The sequence below is a fragment of the Gobius niger genome (assembly GCF_951799975.1).
Source record: "Gobius niger genome assembly, chromosome: 1".
Classification (NCBI taxonomy): domain Eukaryota; kingdom Metazoa; phylum Chordata; class Actinopteri; order Gobiiformes; family Gobiidae; genus Gobius; species Gobius niger.
The window spans coordinates 52172162-52189660 of NC_136852.1; the positions used below are offsets into that span (position 1 = coordinate 52172162).

A 17499-nucleotide genomic window follows, 5' to 3' on the forward strand; every position below is an offset into this window, starting at 1 on the left:
TGAATAATGCAGGAAATTGCAAAGCGACATCACATCAGTTGAAGCCATGTGATATTCTTAAGACAAATTTCCTTGGTGGACAATAAAGTTCTTCGTATTCGTCTATACCTTATTCAGAAGGAAGATAGTAGCCTATCTCAGTTTAAAGAAACATCAGAGATGTTTGTATGTGACAACACTGCAGAGGAGAGTGGCTGCTGATGCAATGTGCAAAGCCTGCAGTCTTATCAGTGCCATGTAGAGCTGTATAAATAATAGATATGAGAGACACACTGTGAAAAATTAGTTTGCTTTTCTTGTTTAAATTGACATAATGACATTGGTGAGTGTCAGAGAGTGGCCAATAGAAAGAAAAACAACTTTTCTTAACAATATCGATTTATTATAGGCTTATGTTTTTTTTCTCATTGCTATACAAAGTGGTGCCAATGTAAACATATTTTAAAAGTTTTAATTTTCTACAGTCATCTTGGCAAATGTTTATGAAATGAAAATGTGCATACTTAAGTTGGTAAAAGTGTCTCTTTGGCATGCATACAACTTGCTTTGACAAGACACCAGTGGTATATAACCACTACGATTACTCACAATAACAAATATACTCCATAACATTCATTTGTTACAATTGTACATTGTTCCTGCTGTTTCACAAAGGACAACATAGACTTTACATTCACCTCGTGGCAGTAGTATTTCAGAATAAGACAACAATTCAAATCCCAGACAAATCAACCATTATTCGCTTGTTGACTATCGGGTAAACTGAACAGGGTCTTTGTTCCACTTCATATTCAGCATGATTCGATTTGTTTTTTTCTGGTTTGGACCAATTTCTGTCCTGATGAAGACGTTTTGCTTTTATAAAAGGCCAAAGTTTAGTTTATGGCACAGAAAGTGATTTGAAAATGTACAATTGGGGCTTAACACCATTTTTTGCTCACTGGCCACAGTATCTGGTCTTTTATTCATTCAAATGTTAGTACGTAGTCATTGTTTTCATGTCTACAATTTAGTAAATGAGCGTAACATTTTTGCTCATTTTTAACACAATTAAAGCCTATAGAGGTTATTATATAGAGTGAGTTTATAAGAGTACTACCATGTTTAATTTGATCATATAGCCGACTAAACTAGGCCTTGTATATAGCTATTATTAAACTCGACTGATCAAAGTGGCTAATGACTACCTATACTTAACAAGTCCGATTAATGTCAAGCCCTGTTGACAAATTAAAGAGGGTAAGTTCAGCAGTGCTATTGAAAACACAACTTTATATTCCCTCATTTACATTTCTACTTTGATCTTGGACCTGTACTACTTTAAGTCTCCATTTAATTACTTCAGCTCCTTAATTACAGACAGTCTGCTGACCTGGATGACTGAGAATCCCTGTGGACTCACCACCAGGCAGTGACGACATTACAGACCAGACCCACACAGTGACATATCGAAGATGGCCGCTGCACATTTACAGGTTAATATTGCCACACATGGTCCTCAGTGGAGCACCAATGCCACATAAAACGACGACACGGAAACAGATGCAGATAATGCACGACGTCCTGTGACTCGAATGTCTAATAGTTTGTTTATCGACAACCGCACATGTACATTCACAACTTTACTTGTGTTAGACATAGGACAGCAACTACCTATCTGGAAGTCCTTACCCGGGGGTAAAGTGCAAACATAAAACAACACGAGCTGGACAATCGTCGGCTACAGCAAGTTCAAGGCCTTGGCTGAACTCGAATCGAAGGAAGAACACTTTTCGGGGGTGAGGAGGTGCTTTCTCGCTCTGTAAAACTCCATTTCCAGTGTTGTACTTGATTGGCTCAGGCGGTATCCTCTCTGTTGGTCCTGGTCAAGTTATAGCTTCACATTCAAAATCACAAGTGTCCATGCGATATTAGCGGGACATCATACGGACAAACTCTGCAAAAGGAAATCAGAATGGATTCATTAAATCATATTTTGGGTGTCCCAATTTACAAAACCTTTCAAACATTTTACAAACAGCTTATACACTGCCTGACCCCCCCAAAAAAGAGTCCCTCCTGGGTTTAACTAACTGTCATGATCTGGGGTCGCTGAAATTGGTATGGTCTAGGTTCAGAAACACTATGTGCCCGAAGAATGAGCTCAGCTGACGACATGAACATCGTAAAGGATCAGGTTATTCCATCTATGGATTTCCTTTTCCCTGATGGCACGGGCATATTCCAAGGGGACAATGCCAGGATTGATCGAGCTCACATTGTGAAAGAGTGGTACAGGAGCACGAGACATCATTTTTCACACATCGATTGGCCACCACAGAGTCCAGATCTGAATATTTGCGATGTGCTGGATAAAGCTTAGCACCATTTTCACACTCTCCCATCATCAATACAAGAGCTTGGTGAAATTGAATTCATCACTGGATCTGTTGAGTCTGCCGAATCTTATTGAGGCAATGCCGTGCTGTAATCAAAGCTAAAGGCGGTGTGTGACCTATTTTTTGTGGCAACTTCTTCTGGCGGTGTATAATGCTTTAAAGGAATAGCCCACCGTTTTCCATACTGGGATATGTTCTTAATCTTAGCTTAGATGAGTTGATGCATAACTGTCTGGTCTTAACGCATGCCCTCAGTCACGCAAAAAGACCGAACATGCATTTAGCCTCTCTTAATCTCCTCTATGTGGCCAAACGGGGGTGAAGTTAGAAGTGACCAAGGTCTTCCACTTTTTCTTTATTTAAATACGGTTACGTGAGGGTTTACTCAATCCAAGTAGTCACAGAAAATTAAACATGTCGATTTCATATTGTAAGGCGTAATAATACGTCAGCGCAGTAAAGTCAAAGTGCTCTTAATGTATTATTACGGAAAATATGGAAGAGCTTGGTCACTTTTAACTTCACCCGCATCAACTCGTCTTAGCTCAGGCAAGAATCTATCTATCTATCTATCTATCTATCTATCTATCTATCTATCTATCTATCTATCTATCTATCTATCTATCTATCTATCTATCTATCTATCTATCTATCTATCTATCTATCTATCTATCTATCTATCTATCTATCTATCTATCTATCTATCTATCTATCTATCTATCTATCTATCTATCTTTACCTTCAAAATCCACAAGTCCATCCCCATTTAAGTCGACATCTCTGAGAATATCTTCAGCCTCTTTCAATCCGACCTAGAACGCCATACAGTAAACAGGTTATTGGGGCACCTGTAACTTCGGGCGGTATTTTTAAACGTTTGATCCATGTCCTACCTGCTGGCCCAGAAGTTTCCTCATAGCGTCACGTAGCTCGGCGGGGCTTATTGCACCATCTCCATTTGTGTCAAACTTTGGTGAAATCAGAATAGTTGTTCATTTAGACAAAGGTTTATCAACGGAAACCGAACAAGCTCACAAACAGGCCTTACCTCTCTGAAGGCATCTTTTAGTTCTTTTATGCCGATCATATCTGCTGTTTCGGCAAGGAGTTTCGGGCCCATCAGCTCAACAAAATCTTCGAAATCAACATGGCCCCCCACTTGAAAAAACAAAAAAAACAATGAAATGTTTAGGATGATGAACACAATGCAAAACATGACTATTAACGCTGGAGGCAGAAACCTTTTTTCTTCCGTTTTTGGTTTGGGGCCAGTTTTCCTACTTAACACGAAACTCAAGATATATTTTGGTTTTATGCTTGTGCCAATAATCTACAATCTCTACTATTCACCTGCGATGTCTCCCCTAAAAATATAGTGTAGCAGTGATTTGAAACAATTTTGTGTGGACTTGTCTTGTTCTCGAGTCCAGCCGCCTGTCGCAGGTGGGTGCACAATGGATGTCATGTTTATTGCCACCTTCTGACAACCAGCAGATTGCATTTCCACACCTCGCAGCGCAGTTCTTCATCACAGACTGGCACCTTAAACACTAGCCTTTGTTATTTTACTATTCTTCATGGCGTTTCTTTTTTTTTCCAGGCAACTTTACCAAACCGTAACCAGGTAAATTAAACTGCCTCTGGGGCTTTAAAGAAAAGCTTGACTGTTGTGTACAATTCTCACAAACACCAGTATGTATGATGTCCAATAGATTTGTGTTAAATGTGTTCTTTTCCCAAACCTATATTCTATATTCTATTCTGTATGAACGTGAAAGTATATTTTGTTCTAGAAAATAGAGGGTAAACCCCATTTGAACCCAAGACAAAGGAGGTTTCTTTGATTGTAAACTTCTAATGGGTTGAGGATATAATCAGTGAAACCAAAGGATTTTTAGAGAGTAGAACAAAACAAAAAATATTGGCCCAAAAAAAAAAAGACAGGTTCGCGGATATGTACTGTAAATTAGGACTCACAATAATTTCGACTCACAATAATATCGACTTTTCATTCAATACATGACAGACAAACAATAACATTTTTGGGGCTCAATATTTTATTGTCACATCTTTTTCTTTTTCTTTTTGCCTCTTACACCTTAAAGGAATAGTTCACCAGTTTTCCATACTGAGATATGTTCTTAACTGAGCTTAGACGAGTTGATGCGTACCTGTCTGGTCTTTGTGTGTGCCCTCAGTCGCGCAAAACAACGCAAGATGTTGTTAGCATTTGGCCTCTCCCAATGTATTCCTATAGCTCCAAACGGGGTGAAGTTGGAAGCTACCACGCTCTTCCACGAGCACAGACAAAGACCAGACAGGTACGTATCAACTCGTCTCACCTTAGGTAAGAACATATCTCGGTATGGAAGAACTGTGTGCCGTCAGTCATGCAAAAAGACCAAGATGTTTTTAGCATCAGCCTCTCCCAGTATATTCCTATAGCTCCAAACGGGGTGAAGTTAGAAGCAACCACGCTCTTCCACGGGCATGCGCAAAGACCAGACAGGTACGTATCAACTCGTCTAAGCTCAGGTAAGAACATATCTCGGCATGGAAAAACGGTGAACTATTCCTTTAACCAAGTGCAATTTCTCCAGTTAGGCATTACCCAAATCTAAAAGCTTCTGGACTGGAGCCTATAGGCCAGTGTAACGCCTCATTTGAAAGCGTTTTGAGTTTGAGTTTTTGTCACTTTTTTTGTTGCAATTTTGTCACATTTTTGCTGCTGTATTGTTTTTTGTTGTTTTTTTTCTCTTTTGTTACTATTTTGTTACGTTTTCACCCTCGCTTTCTTCTTGTTTTTGTCGCTATTCTGATGCTTTTTTTTTTCCAAATTTGGATGATGTCAAATTGGAGAAATGTGCTCGGTTCAGGTGAGGGCTAAGAGGTTAACTGAGTGAGGTACATTTTGTTTCGTTGTATGTCATGTTTATTGAACATTGACATTTTAACCCTATAATGCCATGTGTATATTTCTCTTTTCATGCAATGTATATACACAGACACCCAATGTAGCAAATGTGATTGTGAAATGAAATTAAAACTCATATTCAGTATATCATTGGTTTTGTTTTGTTCAATAAACACTCTCAGTTAGAAAGGGGCATTGTGGTTTGGGCTTTACAGGGTTAAGATACGACTAAGTACTTTTTGAACAAAGGTTCACATAAAAAAAAGAAAGATACAAAACAATCGAAGCACTCACAGTTCATGTTTATCTGCTGGCTCAGTTCAATCAGCTCCATTTCCGTGGGCATGTATCCCATGGTCCTCATGCAGTTCCCCAGATCTTTACAGCTTATAAACCCATCCTTATCTTTGTCGAACTCTTTGAACGCATCTCTCAACTCTGCCATAACAACAACACAAACATTATATACACACTTCTATGATATTGCGATATTGAAAGATATAAACAGAAACATACCCTCCACTTCCTCAGGCCGCAGCTCTCTGTCCTGTAAACAATGACACACAAGTTAGTACAATATCTGAGGGGATTGGAGCGGCTTTAAAGACAGTGAGATGATATCAACACAAAACGTACTCCTGGCACTTCTTTGTTCAAAACAGAATCCATAACTGTCCTCCTCGCGCACAAAACCGAATAGAAATGGCCACCGTGTCTTAAATCAAGTTGATAATCTCTATCAACAATTGCTGGAATATTGCAACCTTGAAGTTCGCAGAAGAATGCATCTGTGACTTTTTTTTTCTTTCTCCTGACGCTTAACAACGTACACAACCTTTAAAGGACAGGAAAGGGGGCAGACACATCCCAGAAGCCTCAGGGGTTAACAGCAGGAGAAAGTCTAAACACAGCGTGAGTGGTGACGTCAGGTTGGTCCCAAAAAACTGTCTGACCGGAACCCGCACAGGCAAAACAAAAGGCTGAGGGCACTCAACATGAGCTCATCAAAGGCATCAGCACATCAATTGTTCTTATCAGTGCATCGATACTTTGTCTGTAGCTGAGATCATCCACCACTGCATCCCCTCAGAAGATATGCATTTCTTTTTCATTTGTCCAATAAGAGGTGTTTTTAACGATCAGGTAAAGGTTTTGAAACCAATTATATTATATGGACATATGTTGGCTTCTGGTTTTAGTATCATGTAAAATACACATTTATGGGCCACTTAAAGCTACACCGCGTAACATTTCACTCCACTCCAAATTTAACAGATAACTACAAGCGTTTATTTTGTTACAGATATTTCTTTTGTTGAAATACAATACACAATGTGTCTTTGCTGTGAGCGGCTCAGCTCTCCTCAGACTTAAACTGTGAGCGGGACGTCTCCATCTCGTCTCCATGGAGATGTGACTGAAGGCAGCCGAATAGGAGATTTAATTGACTCTGTGCATAACTTCACGTCAAAACAACTCTCTAAGAGCGCACAGCTCGTCTCATTGATTAATTCAGCAGGTACTTGCAACATTACAAGAATATAATTAAATACATACATTTTAAGTGTTTTGTCTGTTAATAGTTAGGCAGAAAGAAAGTTGAACTAATGAACTGCTGAGCTAATGAATAAGATGGTGCTTTTATTTTGGCGTGCTACATCGAAACAGGAAGTCACTTCTTGAGCGGCGTTGTTATGATTTGAAGAGGTTAATCTTTTTTCTGATTACTCACTGCAAAAATTGTTTAACCTCCTGCTGGTCATTAGGAGCAGTGCTAATTTTAACAACATATTTTAATTTAGTTTAAGTCTAAGTCTTTTGATGAACATGTCAAGATTTAGTCAAATAATTCTCCTCAATTTTTTCTAGTTTTAGTCGACTAAAATTGCATGTAAATCACAGATTCATTTAGTCAACTTTGCACATATAATATTTCATGTATTCATATTTAATCATCTTCTGCTGGAGCTTCTCCCACATAAACAAAGCCCTACTGACTTTGGCAGTACATTTCATAGATATGAGGCTCTTTCAAACTGTCCTTTGGATCACTTTAGTCTCTTGTTTTCATTTTATTTCGCCATATTTTAGTCGACACAAATATCTCAGCATTTTAGTCGCATTTGAGTCTCATAAACAACTTTGAATTTAGTTTCAGTCTAATTTTAGTAAATAAACAGTATCCAAAATATTATGCAGTGTGTGCCATCTATTTGCATTATCTTAAAGCCACGCTGCGGTACATTTGGGGTTTGGCTCACACCCTACAGACACAGACAAGGCTCATAGTGGTTAAAGCATTTGGAAGATGTAGGCCTGTCACGACAACAACATTTTAAGTTTGATATAAGGAGGCAGGAAAATGTCTCAATAAATGATATTATTGACGACCATTTTATGCCATCAAAATTAACTCTAAAGCATAATGACTAACATGTACCTGACCACATTTGAAATAACACACAAGGTACAACAAATGTTTTGCTCAATTTACTTTAGTCTCATCAGTTTTACAAAAAAATATGAGGAAACTAATAAATGGACAAGCGATAAATATTGAGCCCATAAATACATTGTTTACCTTTCATTTATCAAACGATAAGTCGATATGATAGATTTAGTAAAATCCTTCAGTACACATGGATTGATTATGAAACAGATCACAAATGGTAAGCGTTCACATTCAACAGTTATTAGTTTATTACTGAAATGAAAGCCAGTTCTTTAAATGACAGCCTTTATTTAGGCCTAGCAACCTCTTAACCCCCATCTGAACAAGCACATTTTCTCCAGTTCGGCTTCACCCGAAACTAAAAGCTCCTCGCCTGGAGCACTCACTGCCTATAGGCCAGTGTAATGCCTAATTTGAAAGCTAAGACCTACAAAACTGATCTCAACTTCTTTGTCGCCGCATTTTTGGCTGATATTTGACACATTTTTTTGTGTTTTTTTATGATTTTTCCTTTTTTTGGTCACGTTTTTGTCTGTTTTTTGTCGTGTTTTTGTCATTTTTCTGTCTCTTTTGGCACATTTATATGACTTGTTTTCATTGCTTTTTTTCTCCCAATTTTGTAGCTTTTTTCTCCTCCTTTTCTTCCTAATTTTTTGTCACTTTTTTCCTCATGTTTTCATTGCTTTATTTCCTCGCTATGTTTTTTTCCCTGATTTTTTGCATCGCGTTTTTGTTGACAGCCTGTTTACGGCCAATGAAAGAGCTTGTAGTTTCTGAAAATATATATATGAACTGCAGTTTATCGTGACTGATACATTTTTGAAACTGTGATTAATCTGATCTGAGAATCGATTGACAGCATTACTTTCAATAAAATCCCTCATGTTTTTGACTCACTGATATTTAGCAACATTATACTACATTCACAAAATAGGCATTATACTTTTGTGTTGTGCTTTGTATCATGTTTTACGTACCGCTATACGTACAGTGTGGGACAAAGCAGATGGGACTGTTTCATCTCAACACCATGTTTATTTGGCAAGATACGCTTTACTATAGCACTGTCGTTCAGAGTTGTTAAAGTGTATCTGGTCGAACTAGTGCAGCGTCTATAAAAGAGACACTTTTTCATGTCAAGTCACCGTCAACATGACCTCGGAGTAAAAACATTTTCCAGAATTGCCAGTGTTGTTTATATAATAGCCGAACATTAATGAGCAAGCAATATCGGCAAAATAATACACAATAACACGATCAGATATGAATCTATATCTCTGGTGTAGTAACACACAACTACACAAAACTTGACATAACTTTTTGCACCACATAATGTTAAGTTTGAGGCCTTAAGTGAACCCTGGTCTTCTGGTTTGTATTGGTACAACGTTAGCAACAAGAAAGCTACAGTTTTCCAGAGCATTTGTTACATAAATTCAGAAATAGCCAAATGCTCCTCAGTGAAGCTCTTATGCAAGGGATTCTGGAGCGTGTTGTTTCGAGTATTTAAAACATGAAAACCATGCCGAAAAAGTGAAAGGCATCAATAAAAAAAAAAAAGACTGTGTTGCCAACTTTCCACTCATCGTTCATAACAGTTTACGCCGCACATTGCATAGACTGGCATCTCACACCTATACACTGTCACCAGGACTGTAAACACACGCGGCCCGGGTGGACAAAGACACCGTGTGGCAGCGCAAATCAGACAATGGAAGCAAATTGTTTCAATCACTTCAAATCAATGAGATGGAAACCCAAAATAGAGCCACAACTATAGCAGCTTTCAATGAAACCTAAAGTATAACCTATTGCAGAAATGTGCAGAACAGAAAACAGTATATCTACCTTTTCTTATATGGAAACAAGGTATTCTACCTAAATTCTACCCTTTAACCATGTTATTACTATTGCAAAAGCTGTCAGTGTTGTGGTCTCATATTGGTTTCCTATTGATAAGACTTGCTTTATTATTTTGATACAAGATACATACAGTCTTTGACTTTGGATGCTCAAAATGCTTTACAAAATGTATTTCTAATGCACTAAAAAATCACTCAAAAAGCTAGCTCCCTGTGAGTTGCTTTTACACTTTCTGCTTTAAGTTAATTGTAACATATGCCACTCTATGTGTTCCTTTGTGTCTCCTGTGTTAGCAGTAAGAGCGCTCACGTCTTACCGTCTGGAGCGGCGAGTGTATACAGTTCCCCATGTCAACAGAAAAAAGAGGCACTAAAATGGACCACGAGGACCTTCGTTTTGTCAAAACCGTGGTCTGCATTTTGAAAGGAGACCGGACCCGAGTTGCAGCGAGACCCATTTGGAACAGCGGCTACAACCTAGATCTCAACTGGGCTGAAAGTTTGCTGTGGATAGGTTGACCTGAATAGAAAGAGAAGGTTGTAATGATCAGGAGAGAGGCAGAGAGAAAGAGAGAGGGAGGGAGAGAGACCTTGGCCACAGAAAGAGAGGGATGCCTATTAAAGGAGAAGAGGATGATACACTGCCTTTGACAGCAGTGCTGTTATTGTCTAGTCTTAAAAGTCACTTAATTATTGTTTTGGTCTGTTAATGACTATTGTGTAAGACTAATAAAAGGTCAAATAAATACAGCCGATACAGCATTCTGCTCATTTTAATCCGCAGTGTCCTGGTTTGTGATTTGGACAAACACTCAAAATACAAAACGTGTCCATCCTCCACAGGGTCCAAACAGGAACCCGAATATATGTGTGGTCACAGAGTATACGCCTTTGTGAGAAGAAACTTTACATAACTTTATTACAGTGATAGGAAAAGCTAGATTTTGCAGTCAAATGTGTAGTTTTGGAGAATTTGGGGTTTACTTTGAACGCAAACTTGTCTTTTTACTTACAGACAGCGCTTTTTAAGTGTTTTTTTCCCTAAATAAACTGCAAGACCCTTGGGTAGGACAACCACTGAATGGTCCAAAGGGTCTGCAAGACAAAAATGGTTGGGACCCAAAATGATAATGTCCACTTTATTGGGACCATGCACTCTCGCAAAACCTAAATGTCTCAAATTGAGCATAATCATTTACATTTCAGTTGTTTGACCTAGATTATGTCATTTGTTCTGAGATGTTTCTGACTCGTTAATTTCAGGTTAATTCATCTGCCAATGGGGTAAGAACATTGCACTTGTCCCCTTGGCTGTTTTACTTTCTTATTTCAAGCGCGATGACTTTAGAACCAGTCTGAAAGGTCATCAGACTAGAAAAGTAAACTTGTTCTGATCAGGAAAAGGTGTAAATGCAGGAAAACCGCTCAAAAACAGCTCCTGGGGGGTTTGGGGATGGCACCATTGATCTCGGTACACTCTTATTATGGTCAGGATACAAGGCTTGAAATAAACATCATCCAAGTTGCAACAGACCAACACCTTTATATTTTTTAAGTGACCTTTTCTCTCTCACAATCCATGTTGGTACAAAATACAATTCCTTTAAAAACAACAAAGGAAGCAACAGGGACCAGTGATCGAAAAGATGTTGCAGTCAACAACAACGATTCCTTGACAACCCAAGCAACAACATAAACACATCATCTCACAGCTACATCCTCTGGCGCTGCACCTGCGAATGATGGTTCAGGGCCGGACACGCGCAACGACTTTTGCTAATTCGGTGAGAGGGGGAGTGTGCCGTGCCCCATTGCCTCCGCTCTCCCTTCCCCTAATGTCATTTATTAGAATCGACAGGTCATTCATATTCCCCTCGTACGTGTGACTAATGCATGTGCTGGTTTCGTCGGCGCTCGGTCGGCATGTCTCTGTCTGCCCTCTGAGGAGCGCACAAGGTCAGCCTGACCATCAGCAGCGTCACGGCAACGTACAGGAACAGCAGTGGCTCTATAAAACCTGCTCTGTGTTTGGATAGTGGTTTATGATGATTATAGACACGGAAATTAAAAAAAAGGATGCTGAAATACTCTCATTAAAATCCCACCCCTGCAAAAAAGATGGAAGCTTCAGCCATACAGGATTATTGGCAAACAGAATACAGATTAAATCAAATATATTATATTTCACTATTGATTTACCATATCAAGGGATTTCGAACCAGTATCTTTTTAGAGTTGTGTAGATCTACCTTGATTGATTGGACTTTATGATGAACTGCATGAACCGAGAACATTTTTTTCCAATTCGATATTACCCAAATCTTAAAGAGGGGGTATTATGCTTTTTTTCAATCACATAGCACCAGTCTATAGCACACTACAATGATGACGAAACCTTCTGTTGGTCTGTAAATGCAGTAAATTAAAATAACTGCCTTGTATAAAATTGCTCTCTCAAAATGGCTGCAGCGAATGTCTTGAAATAGGCCTCTGTCTCTTTAAGAACCTCTGACCCTTTCCGACACGCCCCCTCCACACGCTGTCTGTGGCATCAGTGGGGAGGGGGTTCTGCTGAGGAGCAGTGGTTGGTTACTCGGCTGGTGACGAAAGCTCGGAGGCGTCTCCAGGAGGTGGGGGCGTTCCTAGGAGGACTCAGGCAAACCTATCCCTAAAATGGCTGCCATCAGAGTTTTTACAGATTACTCAAAAATACGTGAATGTGCCAAGGCAACACTTCAGGCATGTTTTTAATGAGGGAGTGACATAATAACATGATGTAAAGCTTGAAAAAGTCGATTTTGCATAATACCCCCCCCTTTAAAGCTTCTCAACTGGAACGCAACAGTGTATTGGCTCATTTAAAAGCTAAGACCCACAAAAGGGATCGTAACTTCGCTGCCACATTGTCACAGGGTTTTTTATCGGTTATTGTTACTTTTTTATTGTTACAAGTAGGAAGCCTTATTCATTACTTGGTTTCAGAATCACACATCATCTGTTCACCCAGGACTGGAGCGTTTTGGGAATTCAATAAATGCTTTTTGACATATTTTAATATTGATTTCCTCCCAAGCAAAGGGCAACATTCATTTTATTGGGCCGATTATGTCACAGCAGCATCGCAACAGAAGCCAAAAGAGTGTTGACGTTGAGTTATACATGTAATATTCATTATGACACTCAGTCCAGAATGTTCAAAAAAGACATGTTTAGTTATAGTATAGCATGCCTCTAGAGACACAAGAGAGTAAACATGCTTTTCCCTACGATTTTTTACTCAAACTGAAGCCAGTGATAAAAATGTCCTTGTCATTCATCCTCTCCGCCTCCTCATGTAATTTCCAGGTCACAGTAATGTTTTCTTGCGTGCAACGACTACGGGGCTATTTCGAGACAGAGCTTCCACTACAAGAACCATAACATGTTTCTCTCTCTGTTAAGTCCCAGGATGATCTCTATCGCGCTATACCGAAGGCTTGCCTTTGGCCAAGGGCGAATTTACTCTATCGTTGTGTGCCATAAGCGCTGCGCACACAACAAGCCTCCTCTAATGACGAAATGAAACATGTATACAGTCAAACAAACTGCAGATCTCCCAAAAATATTGTTATCGCGATATTTGGTGACACGATATCAATATTGAAAGAAGCCACAACATATAGTAAAACCACCGAGGTCACTGAATCTAATTTCTCAGGCTTGTAATGTGTTTCTTATTTACTGGAGAGTGTTGAAATGGTTTAGTAGAACTGCAATAGCAGGCACCGTTATCTTGTATTGTGCAGCTCTAATAACTGGCTACTTTCCTTCTCAAAGCTATGCAAATTGGCAGCACTTTGGCATCTGAAATGTCTAAATAGATTTGTTGCTCTGAATAGCGCATCTATTTCCATCAAAATGGCCATTTCCAGACATCACAGCAGCCGGCTACGCATAAATGTATCTCTCCCTATGTGTGTCCCCACCTGTCCTCTGAGCTAAAAGTGTTTCATCTCCTCCTTCAAAACGTCCACTTGGCTTCTCTCCTCATGCTGATTGAGATCTGTAGGAGGCGTCATTGTATGCTCAAATTACATAAGAAACAGCCTCGGTGTCTGTGCGTAATGACAGCGTTAGCAGACTGCATTAGGGGCCACATTAGGACGCATTGATTCTATTGATCTGAAAATGCGAAGGGGGAAAACTCAATTAACCACTTTCTTTCTGTTTTTCCTGCTAACGCAATTCCCAAAAGAAGGGCTATAACTGTGACCGGTATAGGCAGTTTTAGAGAAAGAGGGAAAGCACGGCTATTGTGGGTCTCTATTGACTTGATTTCAATACTTTGCGAGCTGCTCAAAATAGATTGCTTAAAATAATAGTGAAGTAGAGACAGGAAAGGACAGCTCCCCGGATGAGAGCAACAACAGAAAGGAAATAACAGAGGGGGTGTGAAAAATCAGGGCTTGTGTCTGATGGCACACATTGTACTCCTGCCACTGTCCTCCGGGATATCCAAAGTGGACTATTATGTCAGGTGGCTTGCACTGACCCATATGGGGGAAAAATGAGGCCATAAATCACACTAGGTTAAATCTGGCCTATATTGTCTTTATGTTAGTGTGGGGCCATCCAAAGTCATATTTTTGTTGTAAATTGTGGGATAAAGGCATTTTTGTATATTTTCCCCTATGTAGATGCATCCCCCATATTACAAACCATTGCATCTGACCATAAACCAACATTTACCTGTCCAAATAGCGAGCTGAGGATGGTGCGTAATTGGCAGTCGGACACTAACGAGGCAGCGCTGGATCTCCTGGAGCGGCGAGACGACCTGCTGCTGGACAGCGGCACCGGGGAGCACGAGGACGGGGAAGAACTGCTGACCTCGTGCCCCACTCCTCCTCCTCCTCCTCCACCGCCGCCGCCACCTCGGGCTCCGTTCATCACAGTGTTTCTTTTGCGGTCGGCGGGCTCAAAAAGCGGAGCCCTGTCGTCGTGGCAGTCGGACAGCGACAGCTCTCGGGGCACATGGCGTGGTGGAGCGTGCGTGTGACAGCGGCGCGGGGGCTCGGGCTGTTGTGGCCCGGGCGACGCGGGACGCGGGTGCTCATCTGGCGGCGCTCTGTGGTGCTTCCTCCGGTGGTGGTGGCTGTGATGATGGTGATGATGGTGGTGGTGTCGGTGTGACCTGGGGCGCTCTTTGACGTCAGGCTCGCCGCTGGGTTCCTGCGCGTCCTGCGTGTGGCTGCAGTGACGGGACTTGTTGTGAACATCATGGTGACCGTCCCGGCTGCCAGTGAGCGAGGGGTGACACAAGGGTCTCCGCGCCGTGATGTCCCCCTCCGCGGGCCAGTGGGACTCCTCCTGCTCAGTGGAGGTGCTGCTGTGGAGGAGCGCTGCGGGACGGTGGCTGCTGCTGCTGCTGCTGTGGTGGTGCTGATGCTGGGGCAGACTTCTCCGGTTCTCCGCCCGCTCCTGGAGGTGTGTCGGTCTCCTCGTCGCGGATGTTTTGAGCAGTGAAGTGGTGGAATCAGATTTCTGGTGGAAAGATGCGCTCATATTGCTGCGTTTTGTCCCCCCCCCCCACCCTCTACCTATGTCGCGCGATCGTCGACATCACTCGCGCTTGTACGGTCCTCTCCCATTGTCGACGTCCCATATCCCGTATCCTCCCCAGCGTTAAGTTCGGGCTACCTCTCACCACCTGATCACTGGAGCGCGCGCACCACACAACAGGAGCGCATGCAGGGGGGCTCCTCGCGCGGCGCTGCGGTGTGCACGTCACCTTTTCATTGATGTTGGATCCTGGCATCGAGATAGTGACGTGGGAGTGAGAGCCATAGTAAGATCGAGCCCCATCCAACTTTGTTCTGGAAGCGAGACCTAATCGACAACAATAACGCAACAATAGCGCACTTCCTTTCAGAGGGCAAAACATGCACCTGGGAACAGAGACGGATGCTGTGGCTGCATTTATCTCGGTTGATGCGCTTCAAGGCGTGTTTCTAGAATATTCTGAAAGTGTCCTTTGTTACGAAAGATTAAAAAAAAGGCTATTCAATAGGCTACATATAGGCGATTCAATTAAATGCTTTTAAGTGTTTCACACCCACATTCAATAAAAGTCATTTTGATTGAGTTAAAATTGGGGCAACACATTGTAACTCATGTTTATATATTCTCACTGTATATTTGCTGCTGTGTCTGTATCAAAAAGCTTTATTTGGAAACCCTTCTCATCCACACTAAGTTCTACTTCAAACAGGTCAAAACAGGTCTACCAAGGTCAAATCAGGACTAGGTATACAAGGGTCTAAAATGAACCGATATTTCAGTGGTTCCCAGCCTTTTCACTTTGAAACCCCCTCTCACCCGTGAATGTGCTGTTGTATTTCCGCACCCCCAGTCCAAAACTGTGGCCACCACAAATGTATCACAACATGAAAATAAATGCTAATAAGTATTTACTTCAAACAAATAAACTGAAATTGGAGTGTTAAATGCACATGTAGTCTTTCATATTTTATTATTTTTAAATATATAATGTGCTCAAATTATCACTAATGACCTGACCCTCTGACCAGGCAAAGCTCTGTGCCAGTCCTGCAATACCAGGCGCGCCCCCGGTGAGGCCCGCCCCCAGGTTGGGAACCACTAATAGAGACACATTTTATCCCCCATTTTCCTGCACTTAGTGAACTCTGTAATAAAAAGCACTGTCTTTGTGGTAAATGCAATCAATCCATAATCACAATTATAGTAATTCTGTTTCCGAGTCAACATATTACCCATGTAATTGGCTTGAATAATTTACTGGCTATGAGTTAAAAATTCATAAAGATAGTCTTACATTCTACTGTATGTTAGGGGTCATGGCAAGGTTGTGACTTACCAACGTGACTGCCAACGCGCGCAGCAGTGCAGACAATCTGGCTAGACTTTGGCACTCTGGTCAAGTCTAGCCGGATATTTGCAGTTAGAAATAAGTACATTTTAACCTCTAAGTGCAGCTTTCCCTGGCCAAGCTTTATAATTGTGTTACAGGTTTGTATCTATGCTCCAGGTTTTCCGGGAGAACCGATCAGAGAGGGGACCAGCTGGGACAAAATCACTGTGTCCCTGCGCCTCCAAGTGATGCTCCCAGATAACTGCATCTGGGATTAAAAGATGAAACGCAATAGATTCATTTTCTGTCTGCGGAGGCTCTTGGAGCAGATCAATACCACAATGCGCCATTTCCTTTTACAACTTACTTCGTCTCTTGCAGTTGTGGTCGACACTGGTCTTCCGCCTTTCTGCTCCAGCAATTTGTAGGACTTGGTCCAGTGTGGGAGCATTTCATCTCTAATATTACGAGGCTGTAGAAATATTGCCTGAGAGAAAGCAGAGCATGACCAACATTTACATTTAGATCATAATAAGGCCAATCAATTACACGGGCATCATGGGGACACCCGAAGCAGAAAGAAGCTCCTCTTGGATGAAAGATGGAATGTTTTTAAATCTTAACAACCTTGTCGACATGACTACCTTTTAGAAACCTTTCATATGCAAAACATCATTGTTTTAGACCTGTGTGATTGGCCCTGTCCTTTGCAATTATGGCCATATAGTGAGAGTCCTGAAATGGGGCAGTCTCAATGCATCTCAATGTTTGACTATTGCATTTTTGTACCAGGAGTTTGGAATAAAATTGAATTTATATGATTAGACATGAAATGAACTTGCCCTTTCATATCAGAGATTACTCCTACAACAAATGTTCTGCCATGTGTGTGGAGAAAAAAATCTATATAGGACAAACTGAAACCAATTACTAAGACAAGGCATATTATTATACATGTAGCAGTCAAAGTAACAGGACTCACTCAGCTGGTTATACAAGTCGACCATTTATTAAATGTACAG

At 41.0% G+C, this 17499-nt stretch overlaps 1 protein-coding gene across 2 annotated transcripts; it reads right to left on the reverse strand.

Moving 5' to 3' along the window:
• Window positions 1-361: 361 nt before the first annotated feature.
• cabp1a (calcium binding protein 1a) lies at window positions 362-15635 on the reverse strand. 2 transcript variants are annotated; one of them, XM_079558767.1, is made up of 7 exons: window positions 5929-6287; window positions 5809-5839; window positions 5587-5730; window positions 3427-3536; window positions 3272-3346; window positions 3118-3190; window positions 362-1936 (listed from the first exon to the last, which is right to left on the reverse strand). In XM_079558767.1, the coding sequence occupies exons 1-7, from the start codon at window positions 5959-5961 to the stop codon at window positions 1911-1913; spliced, it is 492 nt and encodes a 163-aa protein (XP_079414893.1). In that variant the 5' UTR covers window positions 5962-6287; the 3' UTR covers window positions 362-1910. The 2 variants fall into 2 exon arrangements, with proteins under 2 accessions (XP_079414893.1, XP_079414892.1); XM_079558766.1 differs by lacking the exon at window positions 5929-6287 and adding an exon at window positions 14335-15635 and having other exon boundaries at window positions 381-1936.
• Between the last annotated feature and the right edge of the window lie 1864 nt (window positions 15636-17499).